This window comes from Lampris incognitus, chromosome 1 (assembly GCF_029633865.1).
Source record: "Lampris incognitus isolate fLamInc1 chromosome 1, fLamInc1.hap2, whole genome shotgun sequence".
In the NCBI taxonomy this organism is placed as follows: Eukaryota; Metazoa; Chordata; class Actinopteri; order Lampriformes; family Lampridae; genus Lampris; species Lampris incognitus.
In genome coordinates, this window is record NC_079211.1 from 29,940,713 (window position 1) to 29,967,902 (window position 27,190).

The 27,190-nt window shown below is 44.6% G+C and overlaps 1 protein-coding gene across 1 annotated transcript in view; it reads left to right on the plus strand.

Moving 5' to 3' along the window:
* The window catches only part of atp11c (ATPase phospholipid transporting 11C), an 82,568-nt gene that overhangs the window by 20,796 nt on the left and 34,582 nt on the right, over positions 1-27,190 (plus strand). Inside the window, exons 2-7 of the mRNA XM_056283855.1 lie at positions 5,956-6,075; positions 7,620-7,709; positions 23,419-23,499; positions 25,339-25,446; positions 25,995-26,123; positions 26,722-26,810. Of these exons, the coding sequence (XP_056139830.1) occupies positions 5,956-6,075; positions 7,620-7,709; positions 23,419-23,499; positions 25,339-25,446; positions 25,995-26,123; positions 26,722-26,810 (617 nt within the window). The remainder of the gene's footprint in view (positions 1-5,955; positions 6,076-7,619; positions 7,710-23,418; positions 23,500-25,338; positions 25,447-25,994; positions 26,124-26,721; positions 26,811-27,190) is intronic.

Genomic DNA, 27,190 nt, shown 5'->3' on the forward strand with positions numbered 1-27,190 from the left:
CATTGTGTGTTACATTCACTGTCTTCCATGTTTGTTTGAATTGCCTTCTTGCAAATTTCCTCCCTGTGTCTCTTTGCTGTGCAAAGAGTGGAAAGGGTCGTCCAAATGATGAAAAATATTGCTGTAAAGAGTGTAGTTTGCGACACAACAAAATAAACGATAGAGCTTAATATGAAACGAATACATGTTTTCTATCGTCACACGATATATATCGTCATATTGCACAGCACTAGTGGCCACTGGTGTCTAGGTAGGTGTAGACTGTGGAGTCCTGGCCCGACGTGTTAGCTATTCTGTGTTGTGCCATCCTCTTGGCCAGTGTCTGTTTGGTTTCCCTGATGTACAAGTCACGGCAATCCCCCCGGCACATAACAGCGTACACTATATTGCTCTGTTTGTACTGGGGGACTCGATCCTTGAGGTGGACCAATTTCTAGTGCAGCGTGTTTTGGGGTTTGAAAGCAACTGAGATAACACTCCCACCACATACGGAATCACCACTGGTTTACACTTAGGGCTCTCTTCTCTTTGATCATCTGGTGCACTGTTTTGGTGTCTTCTGGGCTTTGACAAATGCCCAGTTAGGATAAATGATCTTAACCAAGGCCTGTTGAATGTGGGATTTTTTCCCCTTCCTCGGCTGCTGTGTTGTCAGCTCGGTGGTACAACATCCTGATGACTCCTAGTTTGTGCTCCAGTGGATGAGAGTCAAATCTTAAGTACTGATCAGTATGTGTTGATTTATGGTTAACATCAACAATCGAATGTCTCCCATCATCAATTGCAATTTCACAGTTGAAGAAGGCTAACTTGTCATTTTTTACATCCTCCCTGGTTAACTTGACGTGGTTGTCCACAGAGTTGATGTGGTCAGGAAAATGTGGTACGTCTTGAGATTTAATTTTAACCCAGGTGTCGTCCACAAATCTGAACCAATGGCTAGGTGATGTCCATGGATAGGACATCAGATCCCTCTTTTCCATTTCCTCCATATAAAAGTTGGCCACTATAGATAAAACTGGAGAACCCATAGCACACCCTTGCCTGTAGTCCTGCCTCCTGTATGTGAAGTACATGAACTGTATTGTTTATAAGGGTGGGGATACCTGCAGTCAGTTGAGATTTAAGAGGTCACTTAGATGAGTGACAAAACGTTTCTCTCAATAAACGGTGTGCCCAGATGAACTGATTCAACTTTGTGGTATCATGATATCATGTTATTATTAGCTCCTTGCTCATAATCAGTCTTGTCAAATTCAGCTGCCTGTCAACAGCACCAGGGAGATGACTATGAGCACCCATCCATCCATCCATTATCCGAACTGCTTATCCTGCTCTCAGGGTCGTGGGGATGCTGGAGCCTAACCCAGCTGTCATTGGGCAGCAGGCAGGAGACACCCTGAACAGGCCGCTAGGCCATCACACAGGGTCGACATACAACACACACACCCACTCACATTCATTCCTAGGGACAAATTAGTGTGGCCGATTCACCTGACTTACATGTCTTTGGACTGTGGGAGGAAACCAGAGCCCCCAGAGAAAACCCACACAGACATGGGGAGATCATGCAAACTCCACACAGAGGATGACCTGGTATGACCCCCAGGGTTGGACTACCCTGGGGCTCGAACCCAGGACCTTCTTGCTGTGAGGTAACTGCGCTAACCACTGTGCCACCCACTATGAGCACCCACTTTCATATATATTCTTCTGCCTTCTCCTCCTCACATTATTTAAGGTTTAGTCCCACGCTTGTCAACTTGGGATGCAGGGATCCAAAAGCCATTGTGTACCACAGAGCAGTCCTGATAACCAGCACAACAGCGAACTGTTGTCCACACTTGAGAAACGTGTATAGGTCAGAATGCTTTGGCAGACTTTTTAAAGTAATAAAGATGTGCAGTTTTGAAGGCTACTGAAATAAAATGTTATTATAATATTATAAGGCAACCTATCAAGTGGAAATTCAGTGTCATTTTTCTTTTTCTTTTTTTTCTTTTTTGTATTTATGTGCTTTTGTATTGCAGTGAACCCCCATACTGGAAGCACTCCTGGGAGGTCATGTTAGATTTTGTTTGTGGCAGTGATTGGCTTAGAGTTGAGGTTGTCTGCTCTTCAGGAGTATTCCAAACTACTTGGCCCCATTCATACCTTGTATTATGTGATCATACGGACAAAGACGTTTTAAGTCCACTCTAATGCCTCCGGACGTGTCACCATCCTGATATGATCAGACGATTAGACAGCTGGGACATCACTTGTTGTTTCTGAGCCAAGGATATTTGACTTAAAGCTGACTATTGGCTGTTGGGTGTTCGTTTTTTTGGTTGTCATCTCAGCTGACAGTGTGGAGATTGTGACTAGGCGGCATTGGTTGCTGAATAGTGAGATGGTGTGACAGGACACTGTGTCATCAGACGGAAGTCATCATCCAGACTTTTGTGCTGGCTGAATGCAGCCTTATCTCCTCTGCTCTCAATGGAGTCCATTTTCCCCCTGCCCAAGCCTGTGCTCATTTTACAATGTGTGCATAATTTCATTTAGACCATAATCTAATGTAAAGTTTCGAGCTCAGTCAATTTTCTAATGCATCGTTTACTTCTGACAGAGTAATTGCATCTCAGCTCAATTGAGCATTGGATGTTTGCTTTATTGATCTCCATCCGCCTATTGTAGCGAATGCATTTCAGTACTGCACGCATCTACTGTTAAGCACTGACATGCTGGCACTCGACTGTTGGCCACTTCTAGCTTTACTGTCTTAACATTATTGGATTTGAATGGCATTTCTTGACCTTTTGACAATAAGGCAAAGATAATGCAATCAATCCTCCTTCTTCTTTAAATTAGCATTTCTTCTTGTATGGCTGCGAGCTCACAGTTTTGGAGATGAGCATTGCCATCATGTAGCGATTCAGAAATGAATTGGGGGTCCTGTGGTCCGACCCTCATTTTTTTATAGTGAATTTCCTACTAAATCAATGGCTAGTCAGTAGTTATGCTCTTATCCTATGCACCCAGTGATATGGACTTACTGCTTCCTTTTTTAAAAAACTTAATCTAATTTTCAGCCACAGTTTAGGCCAATGTGTACTACTGTGTGGACATCGGTTGAAAATTCACGTGAGTGCCCAGAGCTGGCTAGTGCTAAGTTTTATTGGTTTTAAGTATCAGGTTAAGGTCTAAATAAAGGTCAACCTGTGTTTACCTAGCTGGCTTGTGATCTCGGGGCTACATTGCAGAAACACATTTCTTGTGTTTGACAAGTCTCAGAGAGACAGAGGTTTGCATGGAAGTTTGGCTGTAGCGTAAGCTATCCAGCTATCCTGGTGTCTGCCTGGCTTTTCATTCAAAAGTCCAAGCCAGGGCCCTTTGTGCGTCCTTTGACTCGTGGCTAATTTGTTATGTAAATTGTTTCTTATTTGGACTGGGAAGTCTGCTTTGTCTGCAGGAGCTTGTTGCTTTTTTCTGATCTTTTTGTCTGTTGCTGCATTTGCTCTTAATGCTATTTCAGGTACTATACCTTTGTTGTAATTTCAACTCTATCCTATTTGCACTGTTGAAAATTTGGAATGCTTGTATTAAATTTGTAAATTAAATTTTCAGCTGTGTGGTTGCCCGTCATGGAAAGTAGCATCTTATTGGAGGAGATGAACAAGCATAGTCCAGAGGCACATTTTTGGCTTTGGCTTCTCCTGGGGGCCAAGCTGTTGTTTGATATGGAAAACCTGGGTGTACTCACGTCTTCGGATCCAATTGTTGTACTTCCCTTCACTCTCTTCTGTCCTTCATCTTCTGGCAGCCGGGTCCACCGGGACGGTCCTGCTGAAGAAGTGACGGTGTGTGTCGAGTGGGTAGTGGATGGCAGGTTTGACACTCACACTGAGGTGTGAACACTGCAGCTCATGCATGACGGAGCATTATGTAAGCTTAGCTGCCTGTTGGCTTCCTCTCGTCGGCCAGGACCAGAGAGAAAACAGTCAGAATTTTAGCTGAGGAATTTGGCCTTTCTCTAAAGAAATTATTCCCCATCTTCAGTTGTTAATGAGACGCAAATGATTGCATAAGTTTGAGTTATGTAGGCTATGTTTCTTTCTTTTTCCCTCCCTATGCATTAATTAGAATCTCAAGTGTCTGAAGCTGTACATTGATCTCTGTTGTTGGAGACAGACCACGGATGGCTCAGTGTCCAGGTGGCCTTTATTCACACGTTCCCTGGCACTGGTCCAGGTTCAGCTGTCCATGGACTCCTGACAGGATTTTGTTCCTCCATTTGGCTGATGCTGGGACTGTGTCAGATCCACCAGATTCCCTGCCTGCATAGCCTTAATAATTTACAGGCACAGTAATGGCAGCACAACATGTTCTTTACCAGCGAGCACTACTGCATTTAGGGGTCAGGCCCTAAGGGATGGGTGCACACTTGGGTGGGGTGTTGCTGACTGTCAGACAATAGAGGAGCTGAAAGCATGGAAATCCACATAAAGAGATGGGACCAGAATCACTCTTCTCAGCTCTTCTCTGTTCCTCTAAGAAGGAGGAGGAGAATGGGGATAAGAAATGATCTGATGCAAAAGCAGAAAAGGCAATGAAGCTCAAGCTCATCAGATCAGGAATATCTGCCTTGTTACTTTTGTGTTGATGGTTCTCATGCTGTGGCTGTCCAACCAAAGCATCAAGCTGTTTGGCCTCGTGTGTGTGTGTGTGTGTGTGTGTGTGTGTGTGGAAGCAAACTGAATGGCCACTGAACGCAAAGCCAAGTGTTCTCTGAGAAATGCACAAAATGTGTGTGTGTGGGGGGGGGCTAAAGGAGAGAATGATGATGTTCAGTAACTTCACTACTAAGCTTACCCTCACCCTGAATCACTGAGGGCTTTGGCCTTTAGTGGGTTTCCTCTCAATGCCTCACTGCCTTCTTAGGGCCGTAATCTAGCTGCACATATGGCCCTTTACAGTTAGACAAGTCAAGTTTGTATGGAGTTAAGTAGCTAGTAAATAGACCCAAACTTTCTTCTCCCTGCTCTGTGAATCACCCTGTCTCTGCCTTTTAAGGAAGAGGAATGTCTTGGCCACCTTGTGTTGATGAGGAACAGACAATGTCTTTGGCTGCCCCCCATGTCTCAGAGGTCTCCTTTGTATTAGACATGAGTTTAGGCTTTGGCGTGTGTATATTCACACATGTGCACATCCGATCCTACCCATCCTGCTGTCTCTATCAAGACTCAATAACTGCCTCATAAATCTGAGCCCAGTTTTATCCTTGCTGGCAGAACACATCTATTATGGGCTAATCATCAATGACTGTCTACCTTGGAGAGAAGAAATGAAACTCATTATAGACCATTCACACTTGCCATTTATGCCCATTGAGCCTCGTCATACTTGTCTTTGTCCTCTCCATGAAAGATTGGTTTGTGTTCAACAGCTTTCCAGTGGAGCTCTTTTGAGGCTTGCCTATTTCTCTGCACCTCAGTGGACATTGTAATTGTTCACTACTTGACCCCCATCCCTCACAGGGTAGAATTTAGGCCCCATCAAACCAGATCACTTTTTTAAGGCTGCAATGAGTCTTTCATGATCAGATTGAAGTTGCTGCACCTGAAATAACAATCCACCAGTCAAAATAACACCATTGTTCTCATTGATTTTTCCTGCAACCTCTCACTTCCTACCCCCTCCCCCCCATGCGTTTGAGATGGAAGGTCAAATATTAGTTTTGCTCTAAGTAATGACTTTTCTGGCATATGATGCACACTGTTGAAAACTTTTCTTTTGCTGGTTCATGAGATTGAGCTGCTTCCAAGCTGATACTGGCCTCCATTTCTAACCTCTGCCCCTATAACTAAAAGTGCACTCTTGCTGAAATCAAATTATCCATCTCCTTCCTTATCACCTCCCTCTCTCCTCTCTTCTCTCTCTCTCTCCTCTCTTGTCTCGCTCATCTCTTTCCAGCTTGGTGGCGATGAGAGAAGAGTTGACAGCAGGACTATCTACGTTGGCCACCAGCCTTGTCCAGTCACTGAGGCTTTCATTCCACCTAAGTTCTGTGATAACAGGATAGTGTCCTCTAAGGTAAGAAACACACACATGCATGCACAAGCACCGTTGGGCTATCAGTGCCTGACCGGCTACAGCATAGAAATGCCATAAACTGGTGTCTGATTCTCTTAGCACCTCCAAGTACATTTCTTTAACTGTCCTTCCCACCTCTTCTCACATTTCCCCAATCTCATCTGACTCTTTGAATTCAAACCGTACCCTTGTGTAGCTCTGAGTCCACCTGTTTGTCACCTTCTTTATCTCTATTCCTCCTCCTACTGCATCTCCTGGGGCTTGTCTTCCCTCCTATTTGTCTGTAAGGAGAGCACCGTGAGTGGAACTGAAATACATGGCTGATAATAATGTACTGCTACCATGGGCAATTCAGTCCCCCCACCACAACCCTGATAGGGGTTGGAGCAAGAGCCATGTTGCCTGGGTTTTGGGTACGAAGGAGTACATTTGATGAGTGGAAAAGGAAACCGGCATGAGCGGAGGAAGGCAATGGGATTTATTTTAGTGCAAAGGGGCCCAATGAGGACAGGGCCAGTCAGTTGGGTCTTTCCAGTGTGTCAGTGTAAACAGTCTTTAATTACCTTGGCCTGTAGTGTTTATGCTCTTCCTTCCCCATGCCTTCCATCACCCTGTTGCCATGCCTCTCTCCAGCCACCGATCTCCTCCTTACCTCCCCAGCACTGCACCATCATACATGTACACACAATCACATGCTGTTATCTCAACCCCCCTCCTTTTCTTTTCCCCCTCATTACATGCTCACTCTTTTCTCTGTGGCCATGCTGCTAACGTTGCTTCTAAACTCTGTCTCCCCATGCTCAGATTTTTCTCTTCGTAAACATTGCCTCACTGCTGTGAGGGGTTCATGTCTCTCTCACTGCCTCTGTGCGTGCGTGCATGCATGCATGTGTGCGTTTGTGTGTGTGTGTTTGTGTTTGCTTGTGCGTTTTCACACCAGTGTGTTGTAGTGTGGTGTAAGTTACCACCAGGGTATTGTTCGGCTGTCTCCTGGGGATTTGGCAGATAAAAGTGTCACTTCAGCTATTAGAGTAACAGCAGCTATGGACACTTAAAAAAAGAAAGCAAATGGGGAAGGTGTGGGGGCAGGAAACAGATCTGCTGCTAAGTTGATAAGCTAATCGGCTCTCCATTCAGGTGTAGCTGAAAAAAAAAACAAAAAAACAAAAAAACCCAGATAAGTCCCTAATCCAAATCGATGGGATACCTGTGAACCCCTGAGGGGCTGGCTCCCTGGGCCGGAGACAGATCAGAGAGGCAGCAAGCTATTGAAGTCGCCTTTCCTGTTTAACTTCCCCTCCACCCCCCCCTAGCCCCCTACACACACATGCAAGAGCAGGTGAGTATTGAGTGCAACCAATCCCTTTCCCCTTAACACTGCCTCTCTCTAACCTCCCCTGCCTTGAAATGACTCGAAAACATCATGTCGGAATAAGGATGGCACAACATGACTGGATCTCATAACAAGCTTTAGTAGGTTCCTCTAGTTGCTTCTCTCTGTCATTTAATGGCTTCCATTCTCATTTTTGTTTTCCTCCCCACAGTACACAGTGTGGAACTTTCTGCCAAAGAACCTGTTTGAGCAGTTTAGAAGAATTGCCAACTTCTACTTCCTTATCATCTTCCTGGTGCAGGTAAGTGCAAGTCTTGATAATGAATAAAGATAGGAAGACTGAGTTTATGACTCCTGATTGAATTAATGGTTGCTTGTTGTAGGTGTGGGTGTGACTGTGGAGTGTGTGAAATTGTAATCTGAAATTGGTCAGTGACCGTGAGTGCAACTGCATGGTTTTTGAGTGAGAGTTGGAATTCAGGCACAAATATGAAATTGCAGGAAAAGTTGTGGCAGGTAAGATGTATGAGCTTCAGGGATATTTGCATTTATAGCAGATGTAAAATCAAGGTGTTTTGCGTTGAAGCTTGAGCACTGTGTCTTGAAATTCACACTGGTTTTATTGCCATTTTCTGTATTTGCAGTTGCTGATAAAATTCTAATAAATGATCCAGCTTGGATCAACCCAACTCATCCCCACAAAGTCTGCCCGAAACCTCAGTGTCATTATTGATGACAAGCTAACCTTTAAGGTTCATGTGGCCTCGATTACTCGCTCATGCTGATTTGCCCTGTACAACATCAGGAAAATTAGACCCTACCTGTCTGAGCATGCAGCACAACTCCTGGTACAGGCTCTTGTAATATCATGTATTGACTACTGCAACTACTTACTGGCAGGTCTCCCTGCATTTACTTTCAAACCTCTGCAAATGATCCAGAATGTGGTGGCATGTTTGGTCTTCCACCAACCCAAAACAGCACATGTCACTCCGCTGTTCATATCCCTCCACTGGCTCCCAGTTGCTGCATGCAACAAATTCAAAACCTTGATGCTTGCTTATAAAACGGCAACTAAAACGGCTCCCGCCTACCTGAACTCCCTCATTCAGGTCTACACTCAGTCCCACTCACTACGCTGTGCGAATGAAAGGCGCCTGGCACTTCTGTCACAGCGGGGCCCTAAGTCACTGGCCAGACTCTTCTCTTCTGTAGTTCTCCGGTGGTGGAATGAGTTACCAAACTCCGTTCAACCCGCTGAGTCCCTCTCCATCTTTAAGAAGAAGCTAAATACCCAGCTCTTTCTCGAACACCTCCACACCTACTACTACTACTACTACTTTCGGCTGCTCCCGTTAGGGGTCGCCACAGCGGATCATCCGTTTCCATTTCTTTCTGTCTTCTGCGTCTTCCTCTGTCACACCAGCCACCTGCTTGCCTTCCCTCACCACATCCATAAACCTTCTCTTTGGCCTTCCTCTTGTCCTCTTTCCTGGCAGCTCCATATTCAGTATCCCTCTCCCAATATACCCAGCATCTCTCCTCCACACATGTCCAAGCCATCTCAATCTTGCCTCTCTTGCTCTTGCTTTGTCTCCAAACCATCCAACCTGAGTGGTCCCTCTAATATAATCATTCCTAATCCTGTCCTTCTTCGTTACTCCCAGTGAAAATCTTAGCATCTTCAGCTCTGCCACCTCCAGCTCTGCCTCCTGTCTTTTCGTCAGTGCCACTGTCTCCAAACCATATAACATAGCTGGTCTCACAACCATCTTGTAAACCTTCCCTTTAACTCTTGCTGGTACCCTTCTGTTGCAAATCACTCCTGACACTCTTCTCCACCCACTCCACCCTGCCTGCACTCTCTTCTTCACCTCTCTACTGCACTCCCCGTTACTTTGGACAGTTGACCCAAAGTATTTAAACTCAAATGCCTTTGTCACATCCACTCCTTGCATCCTGACCATTCCACTGTCCTCTCTCTCATTCACGCATAGGTATTCCATCTTGCTCCTACTGACTTTCATTCCTCTTCTCTCCAGTGCATACCTCCACCTCTCCAGGCTCTCCTCAACCTGCACCCTACTCTCGGTACAGATCACAATGTCATCCGCAAACATCATCGTCCATGGAGACTCCTGCCTGATCTTGTCCGTCAACCTGTCCATCACCATTGCAAACAAGAAAGGGCTCAGAGCTGATCCTTGACGTAATCCCACCTCCACCTTGAACCCATCTGTCATTCCAACCACAAGCCTCACCATTGTCACACTTCCCTCATACGTATCCTGCACCACTCCTACATACTTCTCTGCAACTCCCGACTTCTTCATACAATACCACACCTCCTCTCTTGGCACCCTGTCGTATGCTTTCTCTAAATCTACAAAGACACAATGCAACTCTTTCTGACCTTCTCCATACTTCCCGATCAACATTCTCAAAACTAACATCGCGTGGCATGAAACCATACTGCTGCTCGCTGATCATCACCTCTCCTCTTAACCTAGCTTCTATTACTCTTTCTCAAATCTTCATGCTGTGGCTGATAACCTTTATACCTCTGTAGTTGCTACAGTTCTGCACATCGCCCTTGTTCTTGAACATCGGTACCAGTATGCTTCTTCTCCACTCCTCAGGCATCCTCTCACTTTCCAAGATTGTGTTAAACAATCTAGTTAAAAACTCCACTGCCATCTCCTAAACATCTCTATGCCTCCACAGGTATGTCATCAGGACCAACTGCCTTTCCACTCTTCATCTTCTTCATAGCTGCCCTCAGTTCCTCCTTGTTAATCCACTGAACTTCCTGATTCACTATCCCTACATCATCCAACCTTCTCTCTCTCTCATTTTCTCCACACCTGAGGGTATTAAAAAAAAGCCTCTATGCACCCTATGCATTGCCTTTGTGCACTGCCTGTTGACACCTATGTCCTATCAGGCTTGAACCTAGTTTTTTGGCACTTACTTGTGTTGTTGTCTCCTGACTAAGTCTTTGCTTGTGTTGTCTTAACTCAACTTTCAGTTGTACGTCGCTTTGGATAAGAACATCTGCTAAATGAAATTGCAATTGTAAATTAAATTGTAAATAAAATTCTGATATCTAAATAGTGCGCTTTGATAAGCAGAAGTGTTTTGTTCTTGTGTAAACACTTAAGTCATCTGAAGCATCTTCTGTCAGGCCACACTATTTACAGTGGGACAGCCATCAACTGGGCTTGTCAATAAACTCATCTTTAATTACATATGCACAGCACCTCTGGCCTGGGTGGAACTGCAAATTAGGGCTAATTTAACATTATGCGCATCTAACCTAATTAACAACGGCAACCTTGGTTAACTTTAGCTTGCAAGCAAGCTATTTCTTCAGCAGAGAAAATAAAGCAAAATAGAAAAAGCCTGTGCTCTCACACAGCCAGAATAACACAACCTCTGTGTTTCCAGTGTACAGTGCATATTCACAAAGAGAAGTGGTTCGCTAAAATAACGGACTTGATCATTCAAATAGTTGATTTTGCACTTTTGGGATCCCCAGAAAAAACTATTTCAAAGTTTTCTAAGCCTTTTCCCCCCGTGTATCTCGATAGGGAAATTTATTTTTGGGTCCCATGGCGTCACATGACTTGGGTGGCCACTGAGTCCATACCAGCCAATTTGCACTGTGAAAAACTCTCATTGGAATGAATGGGCTGCCATGATTCGGTCCGTCATCAGGCAATACATCCATGGTACTAGCAGGGAAATGGCAGTCGTGGTTGTAGGCAGTGACAGAAACGGCACCTTTGTAACACACATCCACACTTAGTTTGTTAGTAAATATATATTTTAAAGTAGATTGTTGATATAAACATACGTATAAGGAGTTCTCCCTACAATACCGCTATATTTTCTACTTTACGTATTTATGCAGAGCACGGGAGGTGACATGGACATATTATAGTTTCATGTTATAAAAAAATTATAATTTTATAAAAAAATATATAATTTTATAATTCACACACGCGTTTTAAGTAAGTAAATAAGTAAGGTGCTTGGAGCGGCCAAAAAGGGTGACTAGCAATTCAGCAAGCTTTTCTCACTTTTTTTTTAATTTTTTTTTTTTCTCTCCCTTTTTCTCTCCAATTGTATCCAGCTAATCACCCCACTCTTCTGGACCGTCCTGGTTGCTGCTCCACCCCCTCAGCTGATCCGGGTAGGGCTGCAGACTACCATATGCCTCCTCCGATACATGTGGGGTCGCCAGCCGCTTCTTTTCACCTGACAGTGAGGAGTTTCGCCAGGGGGACGTAGAGCATGAGAGGATCATGCTATTCACCGTAGTTCCCCCTCCCCCCTGAACAGGCGCCCCCACCGACTAGAGAAGGCGCTAGTGCAGCAACCAGGACACATACCCACATCTGGCTTCCCACCTGCAGACACAGCCAGTTGTGTCTGTAGAGACCCCCGACCAAGCTGGAGGTAGCAATGGAATCCGAACCAGAGATCGCCGTGTTGTTAGGCAGTGGAATAGACCACTATGCTACCCGGACACCCTTGTAACATTTTTTATAGCAAATTAAAACGACATTATCTACTGCTACTACTACTTTTGGCTGCTCCCGTAAAACGACATTATAATACACACTAGAAGAACCCCACTACAATGTAGCGGTTTGGTTATCCACCCATCTAAATCTCCCTCCTCTTCATCCTGCCAGCTAACCGCCTTGCCCCTGCCCCTAAACCCCCCCCCCACTCCAACTCCCTCCCCCCAAATGCTCAGAATCATCTGAAATGCCGAGAAAAGTGGTTTTTAGCCATTTTTAGAAAAATGCATATTTTGCATATTTATGCATAATTATGCATAATTTTAATTTTCTGGGATTTTTCCCGTACTTTCTTGAACAATACCTACCACCTCCAAAAAAAAAATTAGGATCATAAGTGCATTTTTGCAAAAATGCATATTTTGCATAATACCAAAACATTTCTAAGTCCCAGAAAAAAAGTTATATAGGTGAAAAAATCAAAGATGCTCAGAATCATCTGAAATGCCGAGAAAGGTGGTTTTTAGCCATTTTTAGAAAAATGCATATTTTGCATATTTATGCATAATTATGCATAATTTTAATTTTCTGGGATTTTTCCCGTACTCTCTGGAACAATACCTACCTCCAAAAAGAATTAGGATCATAAGTGCTTTAGTTTTCGGTCCCGCTATCTACACTAACTAACACACACACACACATTATGAAAATATATGAGTAGATTATATATTAAATACGTTTTGTGGAACGTCTGACGTAAGTCTTAATGTGATAAAACCGTTTCCATAATAGGTTTCCTGAGAAGTGCAATTGAATTTGTACTCACAATGTTCCTATCTATAACCATATAAAATTGTAAGTAGTTTCACTGTACAGGGAAAGTCCCCTCAAAGAACACTGTAACACAATGACATTTTGGAGTTGGAGTTATTTTACTCTACAGTTTTTGTGTTTATGCATGCTCAATAATTCAGGTAAGAAAACCGCAGAAAGTTGAATCCGTTCCTCTGGACACAACATTTATTGAGTTACTCAATAAATGTTATGTCCAGATGAACGGATTCAACTTTCTGTGATGTATTTTTTTATTTTGATATACTGTATTGATCCCTGTAGGGAAATTACGCTCTGCATTTAACTCATCCTAGCTGTGTAGCTAGGAGCAGTGGGCAGCCGCCGAGCAGCACCCGGGGCCCAACTCCAGTTTGTCTTCCCATGCCTCGGTCAGGGGCACAGACAGGAGTATTAACCCTAACATGCATGTCTTTTTTTTCTTTTTTTTTCTTTTTTTTTTGAGAGAATCAAAGGAGAAATTGGCTGATATTACATTATAAGAATCATAATCTCATATTTCAACTGTCATAAAAAAATCCTTAAGAGGTTTGCTGAAATGTTGAATGGAATCCTGTTCATTGTAGGGGTCATTCTGAACAGGACTCCATTGAAAACAATCGTAAATTGTCAAGAAAAACAATTGTAGATCATGGTTTCTAACACTATAACTTCTTATATTTTTTTCATTTGTGTATAACTAACCAAAATCAAAAGTAATAAATTCAAATTTAAATTGCATAAATATAGCATACATGTTAGATAAGTGCTAGTCTATAAATATGTAAAATTCATCACTTCCTGTGTGCCAGTTATGATTTTGTGGAAAGCGCAGGATGTGCTCAGCAATCTAGTTTTTTTTTAAAAAAATTTCATTGGGGTTTGGGGAAATCTTTTCAATGCTAATAGCAGTTAAAGGTAATATTCAACCATTAAAATATTTCCTCAAGCAACTTTAAAGGAAACGATTTGTAATTGGGAAACAGAAATCCTATTCGTTTTTGACAGTCTGGAATAATGCAGCCAGAAGTATTACAGAAGCCCTGAAGTGATGACAACAACTTTGTGTTGATTCAGTCTTAAAATCCTGAATGTATTTTGCAACAATGCTTTTTTAAAGTTATCTTGGGGGGGAAAAAATATCACGATTAATTGTTTTGTTTTTTCCCCCCTTTTTCTCCCCAATTGTATCCAGCCAATTACCCCATTCTTCCAAGCCGTCCCGGTTGCTGCTCCACCCCCTCTGCCGATCCAGGGAGGGCTGCAGACTACTACATGCCTCCTCCGATACATGTGGAGTCTCCAGCTGCTTCTTTTCAGTTGACAGTGCGGAGTTTCAACCAGGGGGACGTAGCGCGTGGGAGGATCACACTGCCCCCCCCCCCCCGAACAGGCGCCCCAACCAACCAGAGGAGGTGCTAGTGCAGCGACCAGGACACATACCTACGTCCGGCTTCCCACCTGCAGACATGACCAATTGTGTCTGTAGAGATGCCCGACCAAGCCGGATGTAACGTGGGGATTCGAACCACCGATCCCCATGTTAGTAGGCAACGGAATAGACTGCCATGCCACCCGGACGCCCTAATTGTTTTTTTTAAATGACTAAAGATGAATCTTGTTTGTGGTTAGGCCTAAGTGGTCTCAAACTGTATGTGTGTGTGTGTGTGTGTGTGTGTGTTTGTGTGTGTGTGTGTGTGTGTGTGTGTGTGTGTGTTTACAGTGCATCTGGAAAGTATTGACACCCCTTCACTTTTCCCACATTTTGTTATGTTACAGCCTTATTCCAAAATGGATTAAATTCCTTTTTTTTCTCACCAATCTACATACAATACCCCATAATGACAAAGTGAAAAAGGTTTTGTAGAATTTTTTTAAAATTTATTAAAAATAAAAAACTGAAATATTGCATGTCCATAAATATTCACACCCTTTACTCAGTACTTGGTTGAGGCACCCTTGGCAGCGATTACAGCCTCAAGTCTTCTTGGGTACGAAGCTACAAGCTTGGCATACCTATATTTGGGGTATTTCTCCCATTCTTCTCTGCAGATTCTCTCGAGCTCTGTAAGTTTAGATGGGGAGCGACGCTGCACAGCTATTTTCAGGTCTTTCCAGAGATGTTCAATGGGGTTCAAGTCTGGGCTCTGGCTGGGCCACTCAAGGACATTCGCAGACTTGTCCTGAAGCCACTCCTTCGTTGTCTTGGCTGTGTGCTTAGGTTCGTTGTCGTGTTGAAAGGTAAATTTCGCCCCAGTCTGAGGACCTGAGCACTCTGGAGCAGGTTTACATCAAGGACCTCTCTTTACTTTGCTCCATTCATCTTTCCCTCGATCCTGACTAGTTTCCCAGTTCCTGGCGCTGAAAAACATCCCCACAGCATGATGCTGCCACCACCATGCTTCACTGTAGGGATGGTATTAGCAAGGTGATGAGAGGTGCCTGTCTGTGAATGTTCTCATTCATCCAGGTCATGGTTATCCAAAGGAGTTGAATCAAGTGCAACTGGACTTGGTATATATCCATGAAGACGTTTCGCCTCTCATCCAAGAGGCTTCCTCAGTTCGTGCCTTTCTGACTAGACCAAGCTAATCTGACTGGCTGGTGGTGAGACTCAGAATTTATCCTCTTGGAGTCGTCGTCAGAGTTATAGATGTCCATGGCTCTTTGTGTTCTGATGTTTACCAACGCTTGTTGCTAACAGAGCCATAGATATGAGTGGCTCTTTTGTGTACCGATGTTTGGCCACGCCCGTCGTTATCGGAGCTATTGATATGCGTGGCTCTCCGGTGCTCCAATGTCCAGCCGCGCCTGTCTCCATCGGAGCTATTGATTTGCATTTGTTTAGCAGCGACGGTCGTTGGGGGTGCTAGTTTCGATTTCATCATTCAATGGTCATGAGAGTCGTTGGAGCCGTTAGTGACCGACTGTTGTTCTTGGAGGCTAAGCTTCTTGAGTCTCCTGGGTAGAGATGAAAGGACGGCATTGTAAGTGCTCAGAGATAGGTGGTGTCACAGACCTCCTCCTCTGTTGAGGGATGGTTTTTCCAGTTTCGCATAGATGGCTTCCTTCACCCCTCTTTCAAACCATCTATCTTCTCTGTCCAAAATGTGTACGTTGCTGTCCTCGAAGGAGTGTGTCTTCTCCTTTAAGTGTAGTTAGACTGCTGAGTCTTGTCCTGAGGAGTTTGGCCTTCTGTGTGGGGCCATCCGTTTGTGTAGTGGTTGTTTGGTTTCTCCTATGTATAGGTCAGTGCAATCCTCATTGCATTGTACAGCATACACCAGATTGCTTTTTTGGGTTTGTGGTACACGGTCTTTGGGATGAACCAGACTTTGTCAGAGTGTGTTGCTGGGTTTGAAGTATATCGGGATGCGGTGTTTGTTGAAAATTCTCCTGAGTTTCTTGGAGACCCCCGAAACATACAGGATGACTGTGTTATTCCTTCTGTTCCTTTTCTCCTTGTCGCTCACCTGGTTGGTCTTTTGGAACGTGTTGCAGTTTTCACAAAGGTCCAACAGGGGTAGCCGCAGGTTTTTAAAGCTCCCCTCAGGTGTTTATGTTCTTCTCGTTGGGGCTGAGTGCTGCTGGGCACATTGTGAGCTCTGTGTTGCAGAGTTCTGATGACATTCAGTTTGTGTTCCAGAGGGTGGTGTGAGTCGATAAGTAGATATTGGTTTGTGTGTGTAGGTTTCCTGTAAACCCCAATGTGGAGGCTCCTGTCTTCCCCAATGTGGACGTCACAGTCCAAGAAGGGCAAACTGTCGTTCTTTACATCTTCCCTTGTGAACTTAATGTTCTTGTCCACTGAGTTGATGTGTTTGGTAAATGCTTGCACCTCTTGTGTTTGGATTTTGACCCATGTGATGTCCACATATCTGAACCAGTGGCTCGGAGGTGTTCCTCTGAAGGCGTTCAGGGCCCTGTGTTCTACCTCTTCCATATATAAGTTGGCCACAATGGGCGATACTGGTGAGCCCATTGCACAGCCGTGTTTCTGTCTGTAAAACTGGCCCCTGAATTGGAGAGGTGCCAGGTTTCCTCCAGACGTGACGTTTGGCATTCAGGCCAAAGAGTTCAATGTTGGTTTCATCAGACCAGAGAATCTTGTTTCTCATGGTCTGAGAGTCCTTTAGGTGCTTTCTGGCAAACTCCAAGCGGGCTGTCATGTGCCTTTTACTGAGCAGAGGCTTCCGTCTGGCCACTCTACCATAAAGGCCTGATTGGTGGAGTGCTGCAGAGATGGTTGTCCTTCTGGAAGGTTCTCCCATCTCCACAGAGGAACGCTGGAGCTCTGTCAGAGTGACCATCGGGTTCTTGGTCACCTCCCTGACCAAGGCCCTTCTCCCCCGATTGCTCAGTTTGGCTGGGCGGCCAGCTCTAGGAAGAGTCCTGGTGGATCCAAACATCTTCCATTTACGAATGATGGAGACCACTGTGCTCTTCGGGACCTTCAAAGCTGTAGAAATTATTTTGTACCCTTCCCCAGATCTGTGCCTCGATACAATCCTGTCTCGGAAGGTCCACAGACAATTCCTTTGACTTCATGGCTTGGTTTCTGCTCTGACATGCACTGTCAACAGTGGGACCTTATATAGACAGGTGTGTGCCTTTCCAAATCATGTTTGATCAATTGAATTTACTACAGGTGGGTCATTATGGGGTGTTGTGTGTAGATTGATGAGAAAAAAAGGAATTTAATCCATTTTGGAATAAGGCTGTAACATAACAAAATGTGGGGAAAGTGAAGGGGTGTGAATACTTTCCGGATGCACTGTACATATGTGTATGTATGTAGGCCTGTCCTCATGATTTTGATTAGGCTAAGAGCTAGCTGAAAAACGCAAGGTGAAATGCTTATCAACCAGCTCTGTGTTATCCCCTTCATTCTCCTCTTCTCTTCTTTGCGCTTTCCTCTCTTTGTTTCTCCTTTCTTTGGGATCCATCAGATGATGGCGGAGTGGGAAACAGCCTAGAAAAGAAGAGTTGTTTGCCTGCATCTGTTTTCACTCTTCTACACCCAATTTTTTTTTTTTACTACCCCCTGTTCTGTGGAAATAGAAACTTAGCTCTTCCTATCGAGTCATAGCCTAAACGAAAGAGGCAAACACACTTCAGTGTAAACAGGTGCTGGTGTTGAGCCCTAAGGACTACACTGTCACTGGTAGCATTCTGACTGAATGGCCTCGCTGAATGACTAAATTGGGCAATACAGGCCAATTGCACCTTTAACAGTTAGAAGTGCAGTTTTTTTTTTACTTTCATTTTGTCCATTTTTATTTTCATTTGTGCTCTGTAGTGCACAATGGATTGGTATGTGTTGCCAGGCGTGAATAAGATTGAGCACAACTGCAGTGTGTGTACGTGGGTGGAAACCAATCACTCGTCTATGCACCTCTTGGGGGATAGAGTGTACCAGTTATGGTGTGAGCATGTACGTGTGTGTGTGGGCATGTATGTGGTGCATGTTTGCAGTTGCACTTTAGTATATGGTACATATGTGTCTGCGTGAGAAGCATGTGAGCCAGTGGGTGTCCTGGGTTTGCTGATGGTGTTTACCCAAGCTGCCATGTGGTTGGCAGTTTTCCACTAATCCATTCTCTCTGGAGGGGCTCCTTATCCTAACCACCTCGTTTTCCCCATGCAGCTAATATTATATCACAGGGAGAAAGAGGGGAACACACGGTAGAGAGTAGAGAGGTGCATGCACACACACCCACGCTCAGATCACACAGACAGAATTAGACCTTTTTCCGTTCCCCAGAGAGGCTTCCATGCAAATATTTTACCGGCAGACAAATCTCATGCACCCCACCCCCAGCTCTCCCCCCTTTGTCTCTCCCTCTCCCACTGGGTTTTACTCTCTTTGTGTCTCTCTGTGTTTCTCTTTCCCTCCATCTCTGCAGCGCTGCACCGCTGACGTCAGCAGCCAGGGAGCCCTCTGTACTTCAGAGTGCCACAAATAGACACAGGCTGATAAAAAAGCACCACTCTCCTATAAATAGCCTTGCATGCCTTTGCCTGGTTCTGATCGAATGGGAGCGGAGCAAGGGTGAGATCGGAGGGGAGAGGAGATGAAGGAGAGAGAGGAGAGCGAGAGAGAGAAAAAGATAGGGAGGAAAGCTGTGATGGCGAGGGGAGAGAACCAGAGAGATTGAAGGGGGGGGTGTGAGGCTGAAGGAGAATGAGGGGGCACCCAGTGCTGCCCTGGGACCTTAGGGACCTGGTGTGTGTCACTCACTCTGACATACTTTTGTTCCTCAGATGTAGGGGTCTGCACTCACTGCTCAGCTCTGTATGGGTAGGAACCACTACATCGCACCAGCAGATCTATAGCACATATTTCACTCCTATGCTGGGACGATAAATTTTTTTTCAGTCCCTTTAGACTTTGATTTGGTGCAGAGGAGGTTAAGTTTTATGGCAAATCCTGCCCCCAGCCCCCTCCCCCCACCCCAGGTGTTGGGTGGGGTGGCAGTCTTTCCTGATTAATGCTTGCACATGTGATCGGAGTGCAGTTTGGAGAAACTAAGGGCAAAAAAAAAAAAGCAGAGAAGAGTATTTGGGCATGAACTGGGGTGGTAACGTCGCTGAAGGTTGCGTTATTTTCTCAGGCATGTGATGCTGCAGTATTACCAGTGAGTCATGGATTCACACAGCGATCCCTGATACCAAACAAAGTGGGTACTCTCACTGCACAATTATGGCAATCTGTTTGTTTTTGTTTGTAAGAACATGCACATGCGTGTGGCAGTGTGAGTTAATTTTAAAGAACTTTTTAGGACCACCATGAAAATAAGACAAAAGACCCAGAGGGGCTACATCGTCATCTGGCATTTTGCAGCACCCCTTAATTAACAGTCGGTGTTAATTGAAATGATGTAAGATAAGACCTTGTGAAGGTGTGGTCCACATTACAGAACAGCAGGATGGCCGAGAGTGTTGGCCTTACAGATGCTCTCATGTGTGGTTAGCCTTGGTCACATTTTACTGTTTGGCTTCTGAGTCTCACTCCCTGTCCTGTCTAAGCCAGGCATGTCTCATGAGTAGCATGTCAGCAAGACCGAATCGTCTCATGTGTCTCCTCATGTGTGTCTATGCCAGTTGCTTTTTAGCTGTGAGCGTGAGGTACCCAGCAGCAAAATATTCTTCCTTACTGATATGAGTACAGTACATATGCCTATTTGAACATCCTTCTGTGGTACTATAGACTTCAACTGCATGATCTTTATATAAATTAGGCAATACACTGTATTTTGCTGAAAATACAATGTATTGCCCACTGAATACATTTTTTATAATAAGCAACTGAATGGAAATGATGAATATTATATATACACACACACACACACACACACACACACACACACACACACACACACACACACACACACACACACACACACACATATAATCCAGTTAGTCAATTAAATTCTTTATGAGACAGTACAAGCCTGTGTCGTGCCATAAGCAATCATCAGCTGTTGATTGCTTATGGCATGAAACAGACTTGTACTGTCTCATAAGGAATTTACTTGAAGAACTGGATTATTTTGCTCCTTGTTTGTTGAGCACTTTCGCTACCATTGAGTGTTTCTTTTAAATAAAATCTAAAATAAAATCAATAGCTTTCATTTCATTAGTGTGTGTGTGTGTGTGTGTGTGTGTGTATGTAATATACATACATACATACATACATGTTAATGACTGGGCAATGAATCGTTGTGGTGCAGTGGTTAGCACGGTCACCTCACAGCAAGAAAGTCGAACCCCAGGGTTGTCCAACCTTGGGGGTCATTCCAGGTCGTCCTCTGTGTGGAGTTTGCATGTTTTCCTAGTGTCAGTGTGGGTTTCCTCTGGGTGCTCCAGTTTCCTCCCACAGTCCAAAGACATGTAGGTCAGGTGGATCGGCCGTACTAAATTGTCTCTAGATATGAATGTGTTGGTCCTGTGGTGGACTGGCAGCCTGTCCAGGGTGTCTCCCTGCCTGCTGCCCAGTAACTGCTGGGATAGGCTCCAGCATCCCGTGACCCTGAGAGCAGGATAAGCGGCTTCGATAATGGATGGAATGAATGGATGGACATGTTAATGAATTGAAAGCTATTGAATATAAGTATTTAATAGTCACCCTATTGAATGTAAAAACTTCAAAATATACTTATGAATGAATAAATTGAAAGCTTATGTTTTGGCAAACATGGCTGCATTTACACATGTCTCTAAGAAGAAAGCAGACTTGACACGTATCTAGGTGGGGCATGCCTATTCAATGCACGTGAGACGGAGCGGAAATGTGTGTCTTAACACAGCCAGTGTAGACAGCAGCGTTGATTAACATGAGAGCATATCTGTTCCGTGGGATGGCCATCTACAAAACACAGCTAAAACACATCTGGTGTAGACAGGGTGTCAGGAACATGTTGTTCTCAGGAGCTTCTGCAGTCTTTCATTTAACTTCTATGAGCTAGCCAGCAGTTCAGCTGCCTTTTTTACTTGGGTTGGACAGGGGGGAGATGGCTTGAATTCATTAGATTGATGGCTACTCAGCCTTTTTCCAACCATCATCACTACGGCTGCTCGATATACGGCACGGTGGCCCAGTGGTTAGCACTGTTACCTCACAGCAAGAAGGTCCTGGGTTCAAATTCCAGGCTGTCCCAGGTCCTTTCTGTGTGGAGTTTGCATGTTCTCCCATGTCGGCGTGGGTTTCCTCTGGGTGCGCTAGTTTCCTCCCACCTTCAAAAAGAAATGCATGTTAGGGTTAATACTCCTGTCTGTGCCCCTGACCAAGGCAATGGAAAGAAGAACTGGAGTTGGTCCCCATGCGCTGCAGCTGCCTCACTGCTCCTATACAATATGATGGGTGAAATGTAGAAGACAAATGTCATTGTAACCTGTACAATGACAAAATAAAGTTGTTTTCTTTTTTTTCTTTTCTATATTTCTCATAAACAAGGGTGGAGATACCTCCAGTCAGCTGAGACTAAAGAAGCACTTAGATGAGTGATGCAACAGTTCTCCCAATAAATGCTGTGTCCAGATGAACTGATTCAACTTTCTCTGATTTCCTTATGTGGATTATTGTCCATGTATTAAAAAAAAAAAAACGATATCACAATGTGAAATTTTTTCCAATATTGTGCAGCCCTAATCATCACCTTTCTGCTTAGGGAGGAAAAATGTTTTGGGCCCAGCGCCAGAGTGAACATCATGCCCGCTTCGGTGGGATAGGGGGTGAGATTGCAGCCTGTGTAATAAGTAAAACTGAGCTGCATCTTACAATCCCACTGAACACACATTTCTATTAAAATATTCAGTAGTTTCACCTCTGGCTCACTACACCTGTGGTTACTGCAGTTTAGCTATTATTTTCTCCTCTTTCTGACAGAATGGCCTACAGCATGTAGCTATAACGCAGACTCTTCTCTTCATTCCTCCTAATAGTTTGACATGCATTAGTCCATCACTGCTGCTTCTTATTGATTTATCCCCCACCTAATTGTAAACACAGAAAAGCTTAGATAGCTTGTAGCTCACCGCCCTTGCTGTGTGTGTGTGTGTGTGTGTGTGTGTGTGTGTGAGTGAAAGGGAGAGATAAGAGGATACTGTGCATGCATGTGTTCAGGTGCATATGCCTGCATGTGGGTATGCCGGGCTGATGCGTCAGTATGTGTTGGTTTGTGCATGCTGATTGCTGAGCGAGTGGTGAGCTCTTCTCATTGACAGTCAGCACAGGTGAGGTGAGGAAAACACTGGAGAACGCTCTGCAACACGCCCCCCGCTGCTCACTCTGCAGCTGATGACTGTCTGACAGCTTGTAATGCTCCTGGTCTGAATGCTAACAAACTGGATGTGGACGGTGTTTGTGTGTGTGTGCATGAATGAATGTGTGGATTTTGTGTACATGCTGTAACATGGATTGTGTCTCGATGGGAGATCAGGAAGGATGTGTGCTGCATGATCATGAATGCCCGAGTAAATCTGTTATGTGATGGCTTTAGAGGACACAATACGGACCGTTTGTTCGTGGAGATTTTTTTCTTTTGGGGGGGGGGCTTTGGAGTTCTGGTCAGGTGGTGCCTTTGAGCTGCTTGTTTGGGATTACCTGATCACTGGGCCCATTCTCTCTCATTAAGCACACACACACACTCTCTCTCTCTCACACACATACACACACATGCTAGATTCTGTTACAGTGTAGGCTGTTCTCTGTGCAGTGCCTCACAGCAGGGGGAGAGGACTTGCCTCCATGCCTTGGCAGAAACACAGCGGCCCTCGTGCGCTTGCAGATTAAGCGTTCATTCCCTGGCACCTTTGATTAGACGTTCTATCGTGCCCTCACCCTGTTCAGGCACAAAATGTTTCCCCTATCCCTTGCATTGATGAAGCAAAAAAAAAAGATGGTGGTACCCCCCATACACACGCATATATACTCCTTCTTAATTAACCCTTTAGTTAAGAAGGAGAGCCCCGCCCTCCGAGTCCTTACCCCTCATCCCTCCCTCTGTGACCACTCAGGCATATGCTGTGGCAGGACTGGGTAGTAATTTGTTCCATGTACAGCAGTTTGGTTTGAGGAAGGTGCTGTAAGTTTTTTTCCCCCAGTTTTACTTCTCCATATTGAGCCTGTGCTTCCCTTTGTCCCAACAGGTGATAGTGGACACCCCCACCAGCCCAGTCACCAGTGGCCTACCCTTATTTTTTGTCATCACAGTAACTGCAATCAAGCAGGTAGGACATTAGCCGGCACAGCTCGTTGATGTTGACAAAACAAATGGAATTGCAGCTGCTAGTGCTGTGTTCATCCTTGCCTCACGCTGTCTCTCCTCGCATTTCATCTCACCCCCACCTCCATAACATTATAACACCCTCTACCTTCGTAACTTGCTTGCTGTGAGTTTTGTATAAAGTGTGTGACTAATGCTCACTGAGGTTTTGTATTAATGTGCTCTGCAGGCAAATTCTGATTGGGGAGAGAAAGGAGTGCGCTCACAGAGAACGTGAGCGAATGCAGAGAAATGGAGAGAGAAAGGAAGACAGAGGGAGAGAGTCTATTATACAAGAGTCTATTATACAGAATCAAATTATCAAGCCGAGTGTCTCATTCTCACTCTGCTGCAACCGCGTCCCAGCTTTTAGATGTATTGTTTTAGGATCGGCTTTTTCAGTGAGCTTACCGCTGGGGCTTTGAAATGTACAATAGAGTGTGGACTTCCTTCCAAAAATATATGGGACACACTGATAGTGCTGCTGCCTTTAGCCAGGCTTTGAAGTGGGACAGCAGGGAGGTCTGCTTTTTTGTATGAAGTCAACAGACAGGGTGAACTGTTATCCATGAATGGAACTCTGACCACCTGACATCATCTGTCCACATTGTTCTCCCGGACTCTCTCTGTAGTCTCACTCTTTGGCTCTGCTTTGGCCCCTGTGGCTACCCCCATCTCTATGATCTGCATCCTGGCATCCCCTCTTCTCAGTTTATCTCTCCATTTAACTAGAGCTTCTTGATTTATGTTCAGTGCTCTAGTCAACAGTACTTAAAGTATGGATTTTTGTGTTTTTCTCCTTCATTTAACTGTTTGATGGTCCCACATTGGGATAGTGGCATTGCATTGGGACTAAGGCCCTGTTTAAACCTGACATTAACATGTGTCTTGGGTGATCCGATCACAAGTGGACAGCTCAAAGTATGGGTGTGAATGCACCCAAGATGTATTGAGGACATATTGAGAGCCGATTGCTCAGACCACATTCGGAGGCAGTCTGAGCCACATATGACCACATTCTTTTGGCAATGTGTAAGTGAACTGGTCCTGGGCCATATTGAAGGACCGCCTACTCAATTGACATCCTCTGCGTAAGCATGTACTCAACCGCGTGCCAACGGCATCATATTAAAGAGTGAATCAAATTTGTCCACGATGTCTGAAAATTTAGAAAAGCCGTTAGAGATATATTACGAGTGCGTCAAACATCTTGGGCAATTTGGTTTGCCTGGAACATGCCATGGAATAGACTTAGTCTGTATTGTTTTGTTTTTGTCCACGTGCCAAGGTCTTTCCAAACTTCTTCTTTTAATTTCCGGCAGAATAGGCATGGGAAGTGCATTGCTGCCCCCCACCAGTAAAAAGCAACAATGCATTTGGTCTTTACAAATGGAAACAATGTACGTGTTTATTTGCATATAGAGCAGGGAAGTGAGATCCAATCACAAGTGGTCACTTGAGACACATATGAAGACACATTCTAAAGCCAGGTGCGGACTGACAATCTTAGAGCTGTCCACTTGTGATCGGATCACCCAAGATGCTTGATAATGCCAGTTGTAAACAGCCTCTATCCACAACCTCAGCTGCTCATCTTGTGCTGCTCAAGTGCATATAGTATATGACAGGTGGGTTGTCCAGTCCCACTGGGTGTTGTAAGTCATGCACTGTCCTTTTACAATGAATGTGAGGCCCTCAAACATGTGCCAGTATGTATTAACATCACCATATTAGTTGACAAATGACTATACATTCATTCTATTTAGCAACTGAGGTTGATTTCTTTAAACCCCCCCCCCCCCAGGGCTACGAGGACTGGCTTCGACACAAGGCAGACAACGAGGTGAATAAATACCTGGTGACAGTGCTTGAGGATAGTCGGAGAATACGGAAGGAGAGCGAGAAGATCAAGGTACCTTTCAGCTGTTGGAAACTTTGCCAAGATACCTTTGAACAAACTTTCTCTGGGGGATGTTGCCAGATAGAGAGATGCTTCTGGTAAACTCAGCATGACCATGTTTGGACATGGACAAGGGTTATTCTGCTGTCACTTTAAACTGAGCAGATGTTCCACCGTGGCTACAATGGTAACTGTGGTAGTAACTGGTGATTTTAGTTAGGGTGTGGCATGGAGGCATGGACACATACGTACAATCTCTCTCAGTGTTGAGCGCCAGATGGGGGTGAAAATGTGTTTGCAAAGAAATATTGGTATTTTTGTCTGCTTGAAGCACTGGGCAGACAAGTCAAGACAGTTTCAAGTAAGTTTTCAGTCAAAGAGCATACTCAATTGACTTTTCAAATACATCATTGTGGTCACCTTTAACTTTCTAAACTTACTGAATTGTCCTGAATTCTAGAGAAGATCCCACTGATCTTGTGCCAAAGGTGTAGAAACAGACCAATGAAAGCGTTTGTAAACACTGTCTATCTCGGCCCTGTGGCCTTCCCAACATGCAGGTCGGAGATGTGGTGGAAGTGCAGGAGGATGAGACATTTCCCTGTGACCTGATCCTGCTGCAGTCGAGCCGGGATGACGACACCTGCTTCGTGACCACGGCCAGTCTGGATGGAGAGTCCAATCATAAGGTAACATCATGCTACGCTGCTGCTCATGTGGTGAACAGTGTATCAGGGCTGCCCTCATCACATCATCTGTAGCTGTAGCAGTTAGAAGGGTACTTTTGGTTTCAGTTACATGTTCGTCACAACTTTGGGGTCCACAACCTGGGATGCTGGTCTTTTTTGTAATCATGGCACTAAAACCATTATTGTGTAGGTACTGATATAATAAAAGAACTTATTCAGCTCAATAAATATTTTTTCTTTGGTATCTTTGAGTTAAATTAGAATAATATTAAGCTGTCCAGTCTTTCCAGTGTTGTTGGCAACTTGTTCTGTGGTTTCCCACCACTGCCGGGCATATTGATTATGTGGTTTGTGTAATTAACAGAATCATTTCAATGTTTCTGCATACATTTTCTTTCATTATAGTCTCTTAGAGTTATTTTGTTTGTGTGTTTGTGGGCACGTGCCTTGACACTTGTGTGTGATCTATGGCCTATCTTTCCATTTTACCTTCGCTTGCTCTGTGTGAGTGTTTAGCAGAGTCGACATGACCACTTGACCATAGCCTGTCAGCCCTTACACTTTTCTCTCCCTTTTTCTGCCTCTGCTCTTCATACAGACACACTACACAGTGCCAGACACAGAGAAGGATCTGGAATCCCTCAATGCCACCATCGAGTGTGAGCAGCCCCAGCCCGACCTTTACAAGTAGGCACTCGTCACGTGGCCCGGAGAGATTTGCACTAAATTCACAAGTTGGCTGTGGTTTGTTAGCTGTAGGATTAGATCAACTGCCAATTCAAAATGTTTTAGTTGCTCTGATGGTAACATGTTGATTCTAAAGTGAGGAGCTGTTATGGTGACTAAGTGTGTTTATGTTGGCTAGCTGACATTATGAATGTCTCAGTTTGTCTGGAATGTACGGGAGGCTTCTCAGGAAGTACAACCCAGGGTGATTGGCCAGTTATGGCCTGAGCACCTCAAAAGTAATTCCCTCCTCTTACAGAAATAGTGGCCCATTGTAAAAAAGAGTTTTGGCTCCCCCTATTGTCAAAGAGTAAAACTTTTCCATGTAGAGCGTCACATCA